Here is a 16,140-nt window from a genome sequence, read left to right as displayed (position 1 = left end):
CTCATTTCTTTATTTCAAAACCCTTATCTCAGCCTAGGTGTTAATTATTTGGCACATACATGACTATAATAGCTTCCTATCAGATGGCTCTACCTCTCTGCTTTCTTCCCTCTAAGCTATCCTTTGGACAAGTATTAGAATCATCTTGTTCACACTCTTTTATCATTTCAATTTCCTCTTAAGAACAATTCAGGAATCTCCACCAACTACCTTCTTTATCCAAACCTCATTTCCCTGGACTACATGAGCCACTTTTCCAAGCAAATGTTATCTTTTGAAGCTTTCATGCTCTCTACAGGAAGATCTTCCTTTCTTCCTTCCAGTTCATATTTTTCTTTTTCTTCAAAGCTAGTGGTTAACACAGTCTTAATAAAAACCGTAATTATCTGCAAGTCCTTTAAGGGTGCTCACCACGTGGCTAATTTTCTCAGTGTCCTCTCAGAGACACATTGCTCAGTGTGCCCTGTTCTCTAAATCTGTACCTGCTGGTCTGTGGCTTCGTAAAGTCATTTTTCGTTTATTCCCTTTGTTCTTTTTCTGCTTTTAGAGTATAAGCAACTTTAAGATAGAGGTAATATCTAAGATTTATTTATATTACTCAGCAACAATTACTAAGCATTTGCTGAATTTACAGCATGACATTCATCTATGTATCACTCTATCAGTAGATCAAATAGTTATTTATTGAGCATCTACTATGTGCTAGGCACTGTGTGAGGTGCTAGAGTACAGAGATGAGAAAAAAACTAACATTACCTGTACCTTCATAGAGTTTGGGGGAAATCGATATTTATCAAATAATCATACAAGTCAGTGAAAAATTACAGCTGTGATAGAGCTACAAAGGGAGAAACATGGTGCCATGAGAGCACATAAGAGGGGGATTTAGCCCAAATGGGAGAGGAGAAGAGGGAGGGATGTTCCCCGAAAGAGGGAATCACATGAGTAAAGGCTCTGTGATGTGGGGAGCCAGATATGTTCAAGACATTGAAAGAAGACTGGGGTCACTGAGTCCAGAGAATGTACATAAAGTAAAGTGGAAGGGGCCCACCTGGGCAAGGCCTTATAGAATATGAAAAGGATTTAGGTTTTTATCCTTAACAATGGGGAGCTACTGGAGGGATTTAAGGATAGGAGGTGATGGTATGGTGATTGGAAAAGATTACTCTGATCCCTGTGTGGAGGTAGTTTGAGGTGGGAAAGGATACAGAGCACAGTATTTTTCTGTTCCATGTAGCAACTCAGTAAATGTTGCTCATTGACTAACCAGTTTGTGGGGCTTATGGTTCTTTGTAACATGAAGTTTTAGCTTCAGGCTGCAAAATCTTGAACTACTCAATCTATAGGTCTGATTTTTAAAGTAGTCCGTCTCTTGTAGCCTTTGCAATATGTTAACTTGATACCATCATCATCGTCATCAACATTGTTAACTATGGTGCCAAAGGCTTGATGTGGATTATTTCATTTAACCCTCACTATGAGCTAATGAAGAAGGTGTTTATATCCCTATTTTTTATAGACTTAGAGATGAGATCTTGCCTCAGAGAGAAGTGATGGATCAGGACTCAAATCTAGGTGTCTCTGACTACATAGTCGTCATTCTAGCTACTATGTTCTAACAGGTCTAATTTAGTGAGGTTTTCAATACTACTTCAATACCATTATTATGGAAAAAGGAGGTTCCTTTAGCCCTGAAACAAGATATGATTTGGCTAATTGCACAGTAACTCCTTCCAGAATCTTGGCTAAAGCCCTTCATGGCATCAGGTCACCTGTCTCCCATTTTGTAGAATGTTTTATTGTATGTCACAGAGACCTGGCATTATGTCCGAGCTGATTGTTCTCTGTTTTGATCTTTTCAACCATGTGAACACATTTCTGGATGTCCTTTTTTCTTTACAGAAATCTATAATTAGATGAGCTTATAATGCTTATTAGCCCAAGTTACAAATAGTATTCCAGTAACCAACTTCCTCCTCAGGAAAGCATCATCAACAATTAAGAGTAACCACAAAGGAGACCTTCAAGATGGCAGAGGAGTTAGACGTGGAGATCACCTTCCTCCCCACAAATACATCAGAAATAAATCTACATGTGGAACAACTCCTACGGAACACCTACTGAACGCTGGCCGAAGACCTCAGACTTCCCCAAAGATATATATATATATTTTTTCCTTTTTCTCTTTTTTGTCCATGTGTATGTGTATGCTTCTTTGTGTGAGTTTGTCTGTATAGCTTTGCTTTTACCATTTGTCCTAGGGTTCTGTCTGTTTGTTTTTTAGGGTTTTTCTTTTAGTATAGTTTTAGCGCTTGTTATCATCGGTGGATTTGTTTTTGGTTTGGTTGCTGTATTCTTTCTTTCTTTATATTATTACTTAAAAGTTTTTTCTATTTTTCATAATTAAAAATTGTTTTTACTTTAATAACTTTATTTTATTTATTTATTTTCTTTCTTTCTTTTTTTCTACCTTTGCTTCTGAGCCGGGTGGCTGACAGGGTCTTGGTGCTCCAGCTGGGTGTCAGGCCTGTGCCTCTGAGGTGGGAGAGCTGAATTCAGGACATTGGTCCATCAGAGACCTCCAGCTTCCATGTAATATCAAATGGCGAAAGCTCTCTCAGAGATCTCCATCTCAACACTAAGACCCAGATCCACTCAACTACCAGCAAGCTACAGTGCTAGACACCCTACACCAAACAACTAGCAAGACAGGAACACAACCCCACCCATTAGCAGAGAGGCTGCCTAATATCATAATAAGGTCACAGACACCCCAAAGCACACCACAAAACGTGGTCCTGCCCACCAAAAAGAAAACATCCAGCCTCATCCACCAGAACACAGGCACCAGTCACCTCCACCAGGAAGACTACACAACCCACTCAACCAACCTTAGCCACTGGGGACAGACACCAAAAACAACGGGAACTACAAACCTGCAGCCTGTGAAAAGGAGACCCCAAACACAGTAAGTTAAGCAAAATGAGAAGACAGAAAAACACACAGCAGATGAAGGAGCAAGATAAAAACCCACCAGACCTAACAAATGAAGAGGAAATAGGCAGTCTACCTGAAAAAGAATTCAGAATAATGATAGTCAAGATGATCCAAAATCTTGGAAATAGAATAGAGAAAATGCAAGAAACATTTAACGAGGACCTAGAAGAACTAAAGATGAAACAAGCAATGATGAACAACACAATAAATGAAATTAAAAATACCCTAGATGGGACCAATAGCAGAATAACTGAGACAGAAGATAAAATAGTGGAAATAACTACCTCAGAGCAGAATAAAGAAAAAAGAATGAAAAGAATTGAGGACAGTCTCAGAGACCTCTGGGACAACATTAAACATGCCAACATTTGAATTTTAGGGGTCCCAGAAGAAAAAGAGAAAAAGAAAGGGACTGAGAAAATATTTGAAGAGATTTTAGTTGAAAACCTCCTTAATATGGGAAAGGAAATAGTCAGTCAACTCCAGGAAGTGCAGAGAGTACCATACAGGATAAATCCATGGAGAAACATGCCAAGACACACATTAATCAAACTATCAAAAATTAAATGCAAAGAAAAATTATTAAAAGCAGCAAGGGAAAAACAACAAATAATATACAAGGGAATCCCCAAAAGGTTAACAGCTGATCTTTCAGCAGAAACTCTGCAAGCCAGAAGGGAGTGGCAGGACATATTTAAAGTGATGAAAGAGAACAACCTACAACCAAGATTACTCCACCCAGCAAGGATCTAATTCAGATTCGATGGAGAAATTAAAACCTTTACAGACAAGCAAAAGCTAAGAGAATTCAGCACCACAAAATCGGCTTTACAACAAATGCTAAAAGAATTTCTCTAGGCAGGAAACCCAAGAGAAGGAAAAGACCTACAATAACAAACCCCAAACAATTAAGAAAATGGTAATAGGAACATAAATATCGATAACTACCTTAAATGCAAATGGATTAAATGCTCCAACCAAAAGACATAGACTGGTTGAATGGATACAAAAACAAGATCTGTATATATAATGTCTACAAGAGACCCACTTCAGACCTAGGGACATGTACAGACTGAAAGTGAGGGGATGGAAAAAGATATTCCATGCAAGTGGAAATGAAAAGAAAGCTGGAGTAACAATTCTCATATCAGACAAAATAGAATTTAAAATAAAGACTATGGGCTTCCCCGGTGGCGCAGTGGTTGAGTCCACCTGCTGATGCAGGGGACACGGGTTCGTGCCCTGGTCTGGGAAGATGCTGCGGAGCGGCAAGGCCCGTGAGCCATGGCCACTGAGTCTGCATGTCCAGAGCCCGTGCTCCACAACAGGAGAAGCCACAACAGTGAGAGGCCCACGTACAGCAAGAAAAAAATAAAATAAAGACTATTACAAGACACAAAGAAGGGCACTACATAATGATCAAGGGATCAATCCAAGAAGAAGATACAACAATTGTAAATATTTATGCACCTCAATACATAAGGCAAATGCTAACAGCCATAAAAAGGGAAATCGACAGTAACACAATATTAGTATGGGACTTTGACACTCCACTTTCACAAATAGACAGATTATCCAAAATGAAAACAAATAAGGAAACACAAGCTTTAAATGATACATTAAACAAGATGGACTTAATTGATATTTATAGGACATTCCATCCAAAAACAACAGAATACACTTTCTTCTCAAGTGCTTATGGAACATTCACCAGGAGAGATCATATCCTGGGTCACAAATCAAGCCTTGGTAAATTTAAGAAAATTGAACTCATCAAGTATCTTTTCTGACCACAGTGCTATGAGACTAGATATCAATTACAGGAAAATCTGTAAAAAATACAGACACATGGAGGCTAAACAATACACTACTAAATAACCAAGAGATCACTGAAAAAATCAAAGAGGAAATCAAAAAATACCTAGAAACAAATGACAATGAAAACACAACCCAAAACTTATGGGATGCAGCAAAAGCAGTTCTAAGAGGGAAGTTTATAGCAATACAAACCTACCTCAAGAAACAGGAAACATCTCAAATAAACAACCTAACCTTACGCCTAAAGCAATTAGATAAAGAAGAACAAAAAAACCCCAAAGTTAGCAGAAGGAAAGAAATCATAAAGATTAGAAATGAATGAAAAAGAAATGAAGGAAACAATAGCAAAGATCAATAAAACTTAAAGCTGGTTCTTTGAGAAGATAAACAAAATTGATAAACCATTAGCCAGACTCATCAAGAAAAAAAGGGAGAAGACTCAAATCAATAGAATTAGAAATGAAAAAGGGGAAGTAACAACTGACACTTCAGAAATACAAAGGATCATGAACGATTACTACAAGCAACTCTGTGCCAATAAAATGGACAACCTGGAAGAAATAGACAAATTCTTAGAAAAGCATAACCTTCTGTGATTGAACCAGGAAGAAATAGAAAATATAAACAGACCAATCACAAGCACTGAGTTTAAGACTGTGATTAAAAATCTTCCAGCAAACAAAAGCCCAGGACCACATGGCTTCACATGCGAATTCTATCAAACATTTAGAGAAGAACCAACACCTATCCTTCTCAAACTCTTCCAAAATATAGCAGAGGGAGGAACACTCCCAAACTCATTCTCCGAGGCCACCATCACCCTGATACCAAAACCAGACAAAGATGTCACAAAAAAGAAAACTACAGGCCAGTATCACTGATGAACATAGATGTAAAAATCCTCAACAAAATACTAGCAAACAGAATCCAACCGCACATTAAAAGGATCATACACCATGATCAAGTGGGGTTTATCCCAGGAATGCAAGGATTCTTCAGTATACTCAAATCAATCAGTGTGATAAACCATATTAACAAATTGCAGGAGAAAAACCATATGATCATCTCAATAGATGCAGAAAGAGCATTTGACAAAATTCAACACCCATTTATGATAAAAACCCTCCAGAAAGTAGGCATGGAGGGAACTTACCTCAACATAATAAAGGTCATATATGACAAACCCACAGTGAACATCATTCTCAATGGTGAAAAACTGAACCCATTTTCTCTAAGATCAGGAACAAGACAAGGTTGCCCACTCTCACCACTCTTATTCAACATAATTTTGGAAGTGTTAGCCACGGCAATCAGAGAGAAAAAGGAATAAAAGGAATCCAAATCGGAAAAGAAGAAGTAAAGCTGTCACTGTTTGCAGATGACACGATACTATACACAGAGAATCCTAACGATACTACCAGAAAACTACTAGAGCTAATCAATGAATTTGGTAAAATAGCAGGATACAGAATTAATGCACAGAAATCTCTTGCATTCCTATATGTTAATGATGAAAAATCTGAAAGAGAAATGAAGGAAACACTCCCATTTACCACTGCAACAAAAAGAATAAAATACCTAGGAATAAACCTACCTGGGGAGAAAAAAGACCTGTATGCAGAAAACTATAAGACACTGATGAAAGAAATTAAAGATGATACCAACAGATGGAGAGATATCCTATGTTCTTCGATTGGAAGAATCAACATTGTGAAAATGACTATACTACCAAAAGCAATCTCCAGATTCAATGCAATCCCTATCAGACTACCAATGGCATTTTTCACAGAACTAGAACAAAAAATTTCACAATTTGTATGGAAACACAAGAGACCCCGAATAGCCAAAGGAATCTTGAGAGAGAAAAACGGAGCTGGAGGAATCAGGCTCCTGGACTTCAGACTATAATACAAAGCTACAGTAATCAAGACAGTATGGTACTGGCACAAAAACAGAAAGATAGATCAATGGAACAGGATAGAAAGCCCAGAGATAAACCAACGCACATATGGTCACCTTATTTTTGATAAAGGAGGCAAGAATATACAATGGAGAAAAGACAGCCTGTTCAGTAAGTTGTGCTGGGAAAACTGGACAGCTACATGTAAAAGAATGAAATTAGAACACTCCCTAACACCATACACAAAAATAAACTCAAAATGGATTAAAGACCTAAATGTAAGGCCAGACACTATCAAACTCTTAGAGGAAAACATAGGCAGAACACTCTATGACATAAATCACAGCAAGATCGTTTTTGACCCACCTCCTAGACAAATGGAAATAAACCAAAAAATAAGCAAATGGGACCAAATGAAACTTAGAAGATTTTGCAGAGCAAAGGAAACCATAAACAAGATGAAAAGACAACACTCAGAATGGGAGAAAATATTTGTAAATGAAGCCACAGACAAAGGATTAATCTCCAAAATTTATAAGCAGCTTGTACAGCTCAATATCAAAAAGCAAAGAATCCACTCCAAAAAATGGGCAGAAGACCTAAATAGACATTTTTCCAAAGAAGATGTACAGATTGCCAACAAACACATGAAAGGATGCTCAACATCACTAATCATTAGAGAAATGCAAATCAAAACTACAATGAATTATCACCTCACACTGGTCTGAATGGCTATCATCAAAAAATCTACAAACAATAAATGCTGGAGAGGGTGTGGAGAAAAGGGAACCCTCTTGCACTGTTGGTGGGAATGTAAATTGATACCGCCACTAAGGAGAACAGTATGGAGATTCCTTAAAAAACTAAAAATAGAACTACTATATGACCCAGCAATCCCACTACTGGGCATATACCCTGAGAAAATCATAATTCAAAAAGAGTCATGTACCACAATATTCATTGCAGCTCTATTTACAATCGCCAGGACATGGAAGCAACCTAAGTGTCCATCAACAAATGAACGGATAAAGAAGATGTGGCACATATATAGAATGGAATATTACTCAGCCATAAAAAGAAAGGAAATTGAGTTTTTGTAGTGAGGTGGATGGACCTAGAGTCTGTCATACAGAGTGAAGTAAGTCAGGAAGAGAAAAGCAAATACTGTATGCTAACACATATATATGGAATCTAAAAAGAAACAAACCAAAAAAAACGGTTCGGAAGAACCTAGGGGCAGGGCAGGGATAAAGATGCAGACGTAGAGAATGGACTTGAGGACACGGGGACGGGGAAGGGTAAGCTGGGACAAAGTGAGAGCATGGCATGGATATATATACACTACCAAATGTCAAATCGATAGCTAGTGGGAAGCAGCCGCATAGCACATGGAGATAAACTCGGTGCTCTGGTACCACCTAGAGGGATGGGATAAGGAGGGTGGGAGGGAGATGCAAGAGGGAGGAGTTATGGAGATACATGTATATGTGTGGCTGATTCAGTTTGTTATAAAGCAGAAACTAACACACCATTGTAAAGCAATTATACTCCAATAAAGATTAAAAAAATATATCTTCAAGTTGAAAAAAAGGAGTAACCACCAACAATTGGTAAACTATTAGTTGAAAAGTGTTTGTCATCATGGCCAGAGGAGTCCTGTGCCTTTGGCCTGCCATCTGTTGAGTGCTATTTATGTTTCTTCTGTCTCCATTTTCTGCCCCCTAGGGCAGCCTCTACTCTAGTTGTAGTAGGTCCAACTAAAATTGACTTGTCATTTGCTTGCCTAAATAAAAAACCCCTAATAGAGAATTGAAAAATTTTAACTTATACTTCATAGTATCTCTGTGATAATTAGTAAAAATCACTTTGGGCTCTCAGAAGATAGAAGCAACTGTCTACTGCTTTAAGAGTGTTTGGAGGACTGGCCATCTGTAAACAAGCATGGCTGGCTCCTTACTTTTTGCAAAGCAAGGTTGAAAGTTCAAGCAAAGAGTAGGTGAATGGGGGCAACCCCAGTTAGCAGAGCTAGAAACAACCATAGCACGATGCCTGACTGATAGCGGGAAGCTGAAGATGGAAAGTTAATGAGCAACACAGCCTATAAGCCTTAAGAGTAGGGAGAAGCATTTCATAGGGTCGCTGGGAGGATTAAGCAGTTTGCATTTTGACAAACCTTTGATATTGTTGGGGGAAGGAGTTGAGAAGCAAATAAGTAACTTATTTGCTTACGTCCTCCACCAAACGTTTTTTTGGGGACCTACAGACAGCTAAAGGTATAGTTTGTGAATAAAATGTTGCAAAATGGCTATTGTCAATTCCATTCAAAAGTGGGAAAGGTTTTCAAACTTATCTGTTTAGGTGAGGTCTTTAAGGAAGTAGAAGCAACATGCACTCAGCCGTCCTAACACATGGAAGGAGAATCCTGACCTCTCAATTATTTAGCTTTTTTCACTTAGCTGTTGTTGTTATTATTATTACTAGTGCTCTCTTAGGACTGTTTTCCTCTATACTTTTAACTGGGAGCAGGATATCATAGGCTGGCATTGAGTTTGAGGACAAAGCCATGGCCTTCCCATTTCATACCATCTTATGCTGATATTGCCATCTTTAAGGCAAGTTCTTAACTACTTATTTCCAAGTCCAGCGTCTGTTATACTTGCACTGCTCTTACTTCTCTGTCATGCAGTACAATCTATTACCTAAGCAGATATCTAAAGAACATGCAGATTGCAAACCAAATGCAGTAAATGAATACAGAATTACATTAAAGGGAAAGAGTGTGGGGTTAGGGAGGGCAGGAGATATATTTTTATTCAAGGCCCCCTATGTTCCAAGCACTCTATTAGGTGCTTTATATAGCATAGTTTATTCTGTTAGATACTTTATATAGGATACTTTTTTTTAACACTCATGATAAGCATGAAAGGAAACAGATAAGGACACCAAACCTGTGAGAAGTGAGGGTCAAACTCTTGGTTGACACATTGTCTAGAGCTGGGATTCAAATCCTGGCTCTTCGATGCCAAATGTCTCATCATTTACCCAGACACATAAGTATTACTACATGTCAACCTACATGCATAAGTATACTGTCATAATTTTTATATTTTTCATTTTTTTCTTGCAGCCAGAGATGTAGAATAAAATCCAGAAAAGTATGGTATCATAGAAGCCAATGAATAAATAAATGAATAAATGGAGTATGTAAACTACGTATTTCCACTTCTAGATAGATTCTCTTAAAGAATCTGCACACCAGCTTCTTACGTTTGCTCTTACAAGTTCTCTATTTATCGGCTCTGCTGAAACTGTAGAGCAAGAAAGCTTTTTTTTTTTTTTTCCTATAGTTTGGGATTCTTCCACACCTCTTCCTTTTTCCTGTTATATCCTAAGAATCTTCTATTGCTACTGACTGTCAGTCATCACCAAATATGGCAACATAAAACTATTCCTAGCAACATCCTAATGCTTTAAGTATAGATCTTTTCTGATCTCCTTCACCTCCCCCTCAACCTTAACAAATTTTCAAGTGTACAGTACATTACTGTGAACTATAAGCACAATATTGTACAGTAGATCTCTAGCACTTTTTTTTTTGTTTGCTACCATGCAACAAAACCTTTATCTAGCACTCTTGAATCTTGCGTAACTGAAACTCGATACATATTGAAAAGCAGTTCCTTATTTCTCCCCCCCCCGCCCCGGCAACCACCTTTCTACTTTCTGCTTCTGCCACTTTGATTACGTTAGATGCCTCATCTAAGTGGAATCATGCAGTATTTGTCCTTCTGTGACTGGCTTATTTTACTTAGCATAATGTCCTCCAGGTTCATCTGTGTTCTCACACATACAGGATGTCCTCCTTTTTTTTAAGGCTGAATAATATTCCATTTTCTGTATATACCACATCTTCATTTTTGTTTTTTTTATATTAACTTTTATTGGAGTATAGTTTCTTTACAATGTTGTGTTAGTTTCTGCTGTACAGCAAAGTGAATCAGCTATATGTATACACATATCCCCTCTTTTTTGGATTTCCTTCCCATTTAGGTCACCACAGAGCATTGAGTAGAGTTCCCTGTGCTATACAGTAGGCTCTCATTAGTTATCTTTTTTATACATAGTAGTGTATATATGTCAATCTCAATTCATCCCCTCCTTCCCCCCCTGGTATCCATACATTTGTTCTCTACATCTGTGTCTCTATTTCTGCTTTGCAAATAAGTTCATCTGTACCATTTTTCTAGATTCCACATATAAGTGATATTATATGATATTTGTTTTTCTGTCTTTCTTCACTCTGTATGACAGTCTCTAGGTCCATCCACATCTTTGCAAATGGCACAATTTCGTTCTTTTTATGGCTGAGTAATATTCCATTGTATATATGTACCACATCTTCTTTATCCATTCATCCATTGATGGACATTTAGTTTGTTTCCACATCTTGGCTATTATGCATAGTGTTACAATGAATGTGGGAGCACTCAGGTCTCTTTGAGATCTTGACTTAAATTCTTTTGGATAAATACCCAGTAGTGGGATTGCTGGATCATATGGTAGTTCTATTCTTAATTTATTGAGGAACTTCCACATTGTTTTCTGTAATGGCTGTACCAATTAACATTCTTACCAAGAGTTTCCTTTTCTCTACATCCTGGTCAACATTTGTGGGGTTTTTTTTTGTCTTTGGTTTTTTTTTGTTGTTGTTGTAGTTTTGCTTTTTTAAAGTAATGGCCATCCTAAGAGGTGTGAGCTGATATCTTATTGTGGTTTTGATTTGCATTTCCCTGATGATTAGTCACGTTGAGCCTCTTTTCACATAATGTTACCATTTGTACAGCTTTGGAGAAATTTTTTTTAGGTCCTTTGCCCATCTTAAAATTCAGTTATTATTATTATTTGGTATTGAGTGTAGGAGCTCCTTATATATTATGGATATATATTACGGATATTAACTGTTTATCAGATATGTTGTTTGCAGATATTTTCTCCCATACCATAGGTTGCCTTTTCACTCTGTTATAATTGTTTGCTCTGCAGAAGCTTTGTAGTTTCATGTAGTCTCACTACATGATTTTGATGTCATATCCATGAAATCATTGCAGACACCAATGCTATGAAGCTTTTCCCCTATGTATTCTTCTAGGAGTTTTATAGTTTCAAGTCTTATGTTTAAGTCTTTAGTTTATTTTGAGTTGACTTTTGTGTATGGTGTAAGATAAGTGTTCAATTTCATTCTTTTGCATGTGGATATCCAGTTTTCCCAGCACTGTGTGTTGAAACTTGTCAGAACTAATAAATGCATTGAGTAAAGTTGCAGCATTTAAAATCAATATATAAAAATCAGTTGCATTTATATACATTAATAATGAATAATCTGAAAATGAAATTAAGAAAACAGTCCCACTTACAATAGCATTGAAAAGAATAAAATGCCTAGGAATAAACTTAACCAAGGAGTTCAAAGACTTGTATGCTGAAAAGTATGAAACGTTGCTGATATCCTTTTAACAAAACTTGACCTGTTCTCTAAGGGCCATGCTAGATCATGGGTAGATTAATCTGGTAACTAAATTCAAACTTAGTTATAAATGGCTTACTGGTTTATCCTTCCCACATATTGACCAGAAGTATTTTAACCCAAAAGTATGTGTAATAAGGTAATACTGACTTGAGCTGCCTGCATGTGGAATATTTTAAAATAAATATTTAAAAATTATAAACTGCAACACTTGATTGCTGTATCTAAAACCAACCTTTCTTTGAGGATCAACATTTGGATAAAATCACGTACATTATCAGGTATAAATACAAGTAGTCATTCAGAGAAAACCTCTCTGAAATTATTCAGCAAGAAGACATCATTTTAGATTTCCCCACATTGCATACATACAACTTTTCAGTGAGTCTGGGAAAATGCAGTTTGGGAGGAAGTGCAGTAATAATGAGGGAATGGAGCTTTTTCTGATCATGTGCTAGGTGTTTTGTATATAAGTTCCATTTAATCCTTTTTCAAACTCTATGAGATCGATGTTTGTCCCATTTTACAGATAAGGAAATGAAAGCCCAGGGAAGTAGCACCCAAGTTCACTCTTAATGTAAAACCAGGATTTGAAGTTGCATCTGCTGGAAGCCTGTTTTCCCCTTACACACCAGGTGACCAGCCTGGGAATTGGTGGAGTAGAGAGGAGGCTGAGGAGATATGAAACCTGAGTGGAGCCTTGTGAGTTATAAGCTGCCCTGTCCAGGAGGGCTTCCCGGGAGGGGCGTGGTTGAAGAAACTTCTCGATATCCCTGGAGTGGAAAACTGAGAATGAAATTGCTTTGGCAAGCTAAAATGGTAACGAGAACTCGCTGCCTTAAAAATCAGGTTAAAATAGTGGTGAAATTAATCTTATGGGTTCCTTAACTGTCCCCAGGTGCATCTTGTGTACTTCAAGATCACTGAATAGGGGTGGTCCTGGGAGCTGAGGATGGCTTAAGAAGCAGGGAGGTAAGTCTTCCACACCATTTCCTCTGGACACTGGGGACACTATCCTGGTGGTCACAGAAGGGTCTAGTTTATGCATTTTTTTAAAAAAAATAGAAATGATCACTTCCGTTTTATAAAAAGAGTGTCCTGTCTCTCCACAGTTACTGAGCCCCGTAGGTTCTGGTTGTATGCGGGGAACTTTGCTGAGTGACTTGAAGATGTTCAAGTGTCCAACTTGTTTTTTCCTTGATATGGCCCCACTGTCATTTATTTTGCTCTCCTGGGTACATCAGTACACTTGATTCTCTAGCTTTTCAGTTCGTAATGTATTTATTATTAACCAAAGCCCAGCCTTATGCCTTAGCATGGCAATTAATGAGAGGCCTTTCTTTAAAAAAAATTTAAAGGCGACTAAATTCATTTAGGGCTGAATAGTATAAAAGACATGAGCCCTAAACGTTTTTGCAATTGGCATGGAATTGTCACGTGCCAAAGTTTGATTATATTATCATCTGGTATCTTGCTGTTGATTTACTTTCTGTTAGGACAAAACTCCCTCTGGCAGTCTCCTCATGAATGGCTCTTTCCCTGCAGTTATTATCCCACTGTGTCCCTACAGTACAGGCAACTCAACCCATGGTGATGAGTCACAAAGACTCACAGAACCTCCGGGGCCACTGGTGGCCCCATTTCCAAGCTGTCAGTCTCAGCAAAACCCTTTCCTGCTTTGTCCCTTTCCCTCCCACTGTGGCCAGTTACAGTTGGATGAGCCTTATCATATGGGTGGTAGAAAGAAGTCCAGAGCCATTTCCTGTTGATGGTGTGCTGATGCAGGACAGGGGCAGCGCTTGGGCATGGGTTTTGGAATACTCTCTGACCAATTCTTTTCTTGTCCTAATGAAAAACTTCTGGGCTTCTAGTATTGCCACTCTCATTGGGGTCGCCCTGATTGAATCTAAATTCAACAGGTAACAGGCAGATAATAGACGTTTTTCTGACCGCCTCCTCCCATCCTTTTTTGCACCTCCCCTTCCCCCTTTATTTCTTTGAGCGAAGGAAAGGAGAAACACACTTGATTCCTCATACCACACCCAGATCTTTTTTGGCACCTGGTGGCCAATCAGGAAAACCTGATCCACTTGAAACGGTAGTTGTCTGCCGATCACTATCAGAGCTGGAGAAATCACTGCGCGCTAAGCTAACTTTATCCATGGGATTTCAGAGATGGAGAGTGTGCTCCTAAGCACAAACAGGAAAGCCTGACATCACGGAGCGGCGGAGTGGCGTGGGGAGGAGTCTGCGGCGCCCTCGCTCGCTCGCTCGCCGCGCTCCCTTTGTGGACGAGTCGCGCGCACCGGCGGCGGCGGCGGCGGCGGGCGCGTGTCTGTGCTGGGTGCGCGGCGGCCGCGCGGGGCCGGGGCTGGAGGCGCCGTGGCTGAGCCGGGCGGGGACTGCGTTCGCCTGGGAGCAGGGCGCATCATGCCGCGTCCACACACCGGAGAGAAAACTGAGAATGAAATTGCTTTGGCAAGCTAAAATGGTAACGAGAACTCTCTGCCTTCTCCCGAGGCTGCTCTGGTGGGGAATCTCCTCCCGCTTTCTCTGGGCGGGTTTTGGACTCACTCGGAATGAACGGAGCAATCCGATTCCAGACTTGAGAGCTAAAGCTTTCTCCCTCGGCTTTCTACGCCTTCCTCTCTGCGTGTCTTCTCCCTTTAAGCCATACTTTCTCAGCAGTTGCCTTTGGTGTGTCTGGGCAGATGTGTGTCAGCAAAGGAAAACTTTTAAGGCAAAAGGACTGTGAGTCTGGGTGAACCGCGGAGCGCTTCTGTGTCCCAGCGGCTCTTTAAACAACACAAACTTCGAGTTTAGGGAAACCCAGGGGGTCGCTGCACACAGTTGACGTGTTGCTTTTTCTGCACATGCCAGATTATTTGACGGAAATGAAAACTTTCTACCTCCCGCTAACTTTGTGGGTTCCAAAACAATAAGAGGAGAAAAAGACATGCGAAGCATTTCACTCCAAAGGAGCGAGCACTCTTGGCATTTTAAACACTTGTTTGTGGCAGAGTTTAAAATGTAGTTTGCTCGAATAACGGAGCCACTTATAAAAGGACAACCTTTTTCTGCAAATGAATTATTTTTCCTCTCACTTGAGGAGGAAAAGTTAATCAGGACTAAACCCCACTTTCTTTAAGAAGAAGAAGGAAAAAAAGACTTTAAAAAACAATTTAAGATATGTGAGTGAGTCTAGGAAAAATAACTAAATGGAAAAGCCCGGGGATCCTGATATCAGGAAAGGGCTGGGGGCCAAGAAAATCTCAGCATTCCCTCTATCGCAATGTGTCTTGTGTTCCTCTGATTGTAATATTTATTTTGAACAGCCCATCTTATGCCCTGAGTGCTGTTGTAAGCAGCAAAGCAGCTGGGATAGATTGTGGTTAGCGGAGAGGAAAAAAAAAATACTCTTTTTCTTTCTCTTTGTCCCATCTCCTGGCAGAGCTCGATTCAGGACTGGGGTGAAGAGGTAGAGGAAGGAGCTGTGTACCATGTCACCCTCAAAAGAGTCCAGATTCAACAGGCTGCCAATAAAGGAGCAAGATGGCTAGGGGTGAGTAAAGCTGGAGAGATTGTGAACTTTGGACTTGCAGTGTCTCTTGTTCTGTGAATATCATTATTATTTAGCAGAGGCAGGCTTTTTTTTTTTTTTTCTTCTTCTCTTTTGGCCTTAAAAAGGAAACCACCAATGACCAAGTGCTTGCACTAGCAGTACCGGTCTCTTTTTGTACTTACTGTTTTACAAAGCATCTCCCTTAGGTTTATCAATAATTCAGAACCTCTTAGAAACATCTTGAGGTATTTGACAAATAAAGTGGGAGTGGAGTGGCAGAAAGTGACACAGAGTAACAGGACCAAAAAATAGCACTGTGTTAGACGAGAGCCATTTTGC

General features: G+C 39.2%; 1 protein-coding gene across 3 annotated transcripts in view; it reads left to right on the top strand.

The window, feature by feature from the left end:
- The window catches only part of RGL1 (ral guanine nucleotide dissociation stimulator like 1), a 280,022-nt gene that overhangs the window by 130,839 nt on the left and 133,043 nt on the right, over nt 1-16,140 (top strand). Inside the window, exons 1-2 of one of the 3 annotated variants that reach the window (XM_027083047.1) lie at nt 13,033-13,058; nt 15,691-15,801. In XM_027083047.1, the coding sequence (XP_026938848.1) occupies nt 13,056-13,058; nt 15,691-15,801 (114 nt within the window). In that variant the 5' untranslated portion in view covers nt 13,033-13,055. Of the gene's footprint in view, nt 1-13,032; nt 13,059-14,381; nt 14,731-15,690; nt 15,802-16,140 lie in introns of those variants that run through there. The other 2 variants (XM_027083045.1, XM_027083044.1) reach the window with 2 other exon arrangements.

Source organism: Aethalodelphis obliquidens, unplaced genomic scaffold (genome assembly GCF_003676395.1).
Source record: "Aethalodelphis obliquidens isolate GAN/ISIS:26980383/991018 unplaced genomic scaffold, ASM367639v1 scaffold48, whole genome shotgun sequence".
Taxonomy (NCBI): Eukaryota; Metazoa; Chordata; class Mammalia; order Artiodactyla; family Delphinidae; genus Aethalodelphis; species Aethalodelphis obliquidens.
This window is presented reverse-complemented; position numbering and strand designations above follow the sequence as displayed.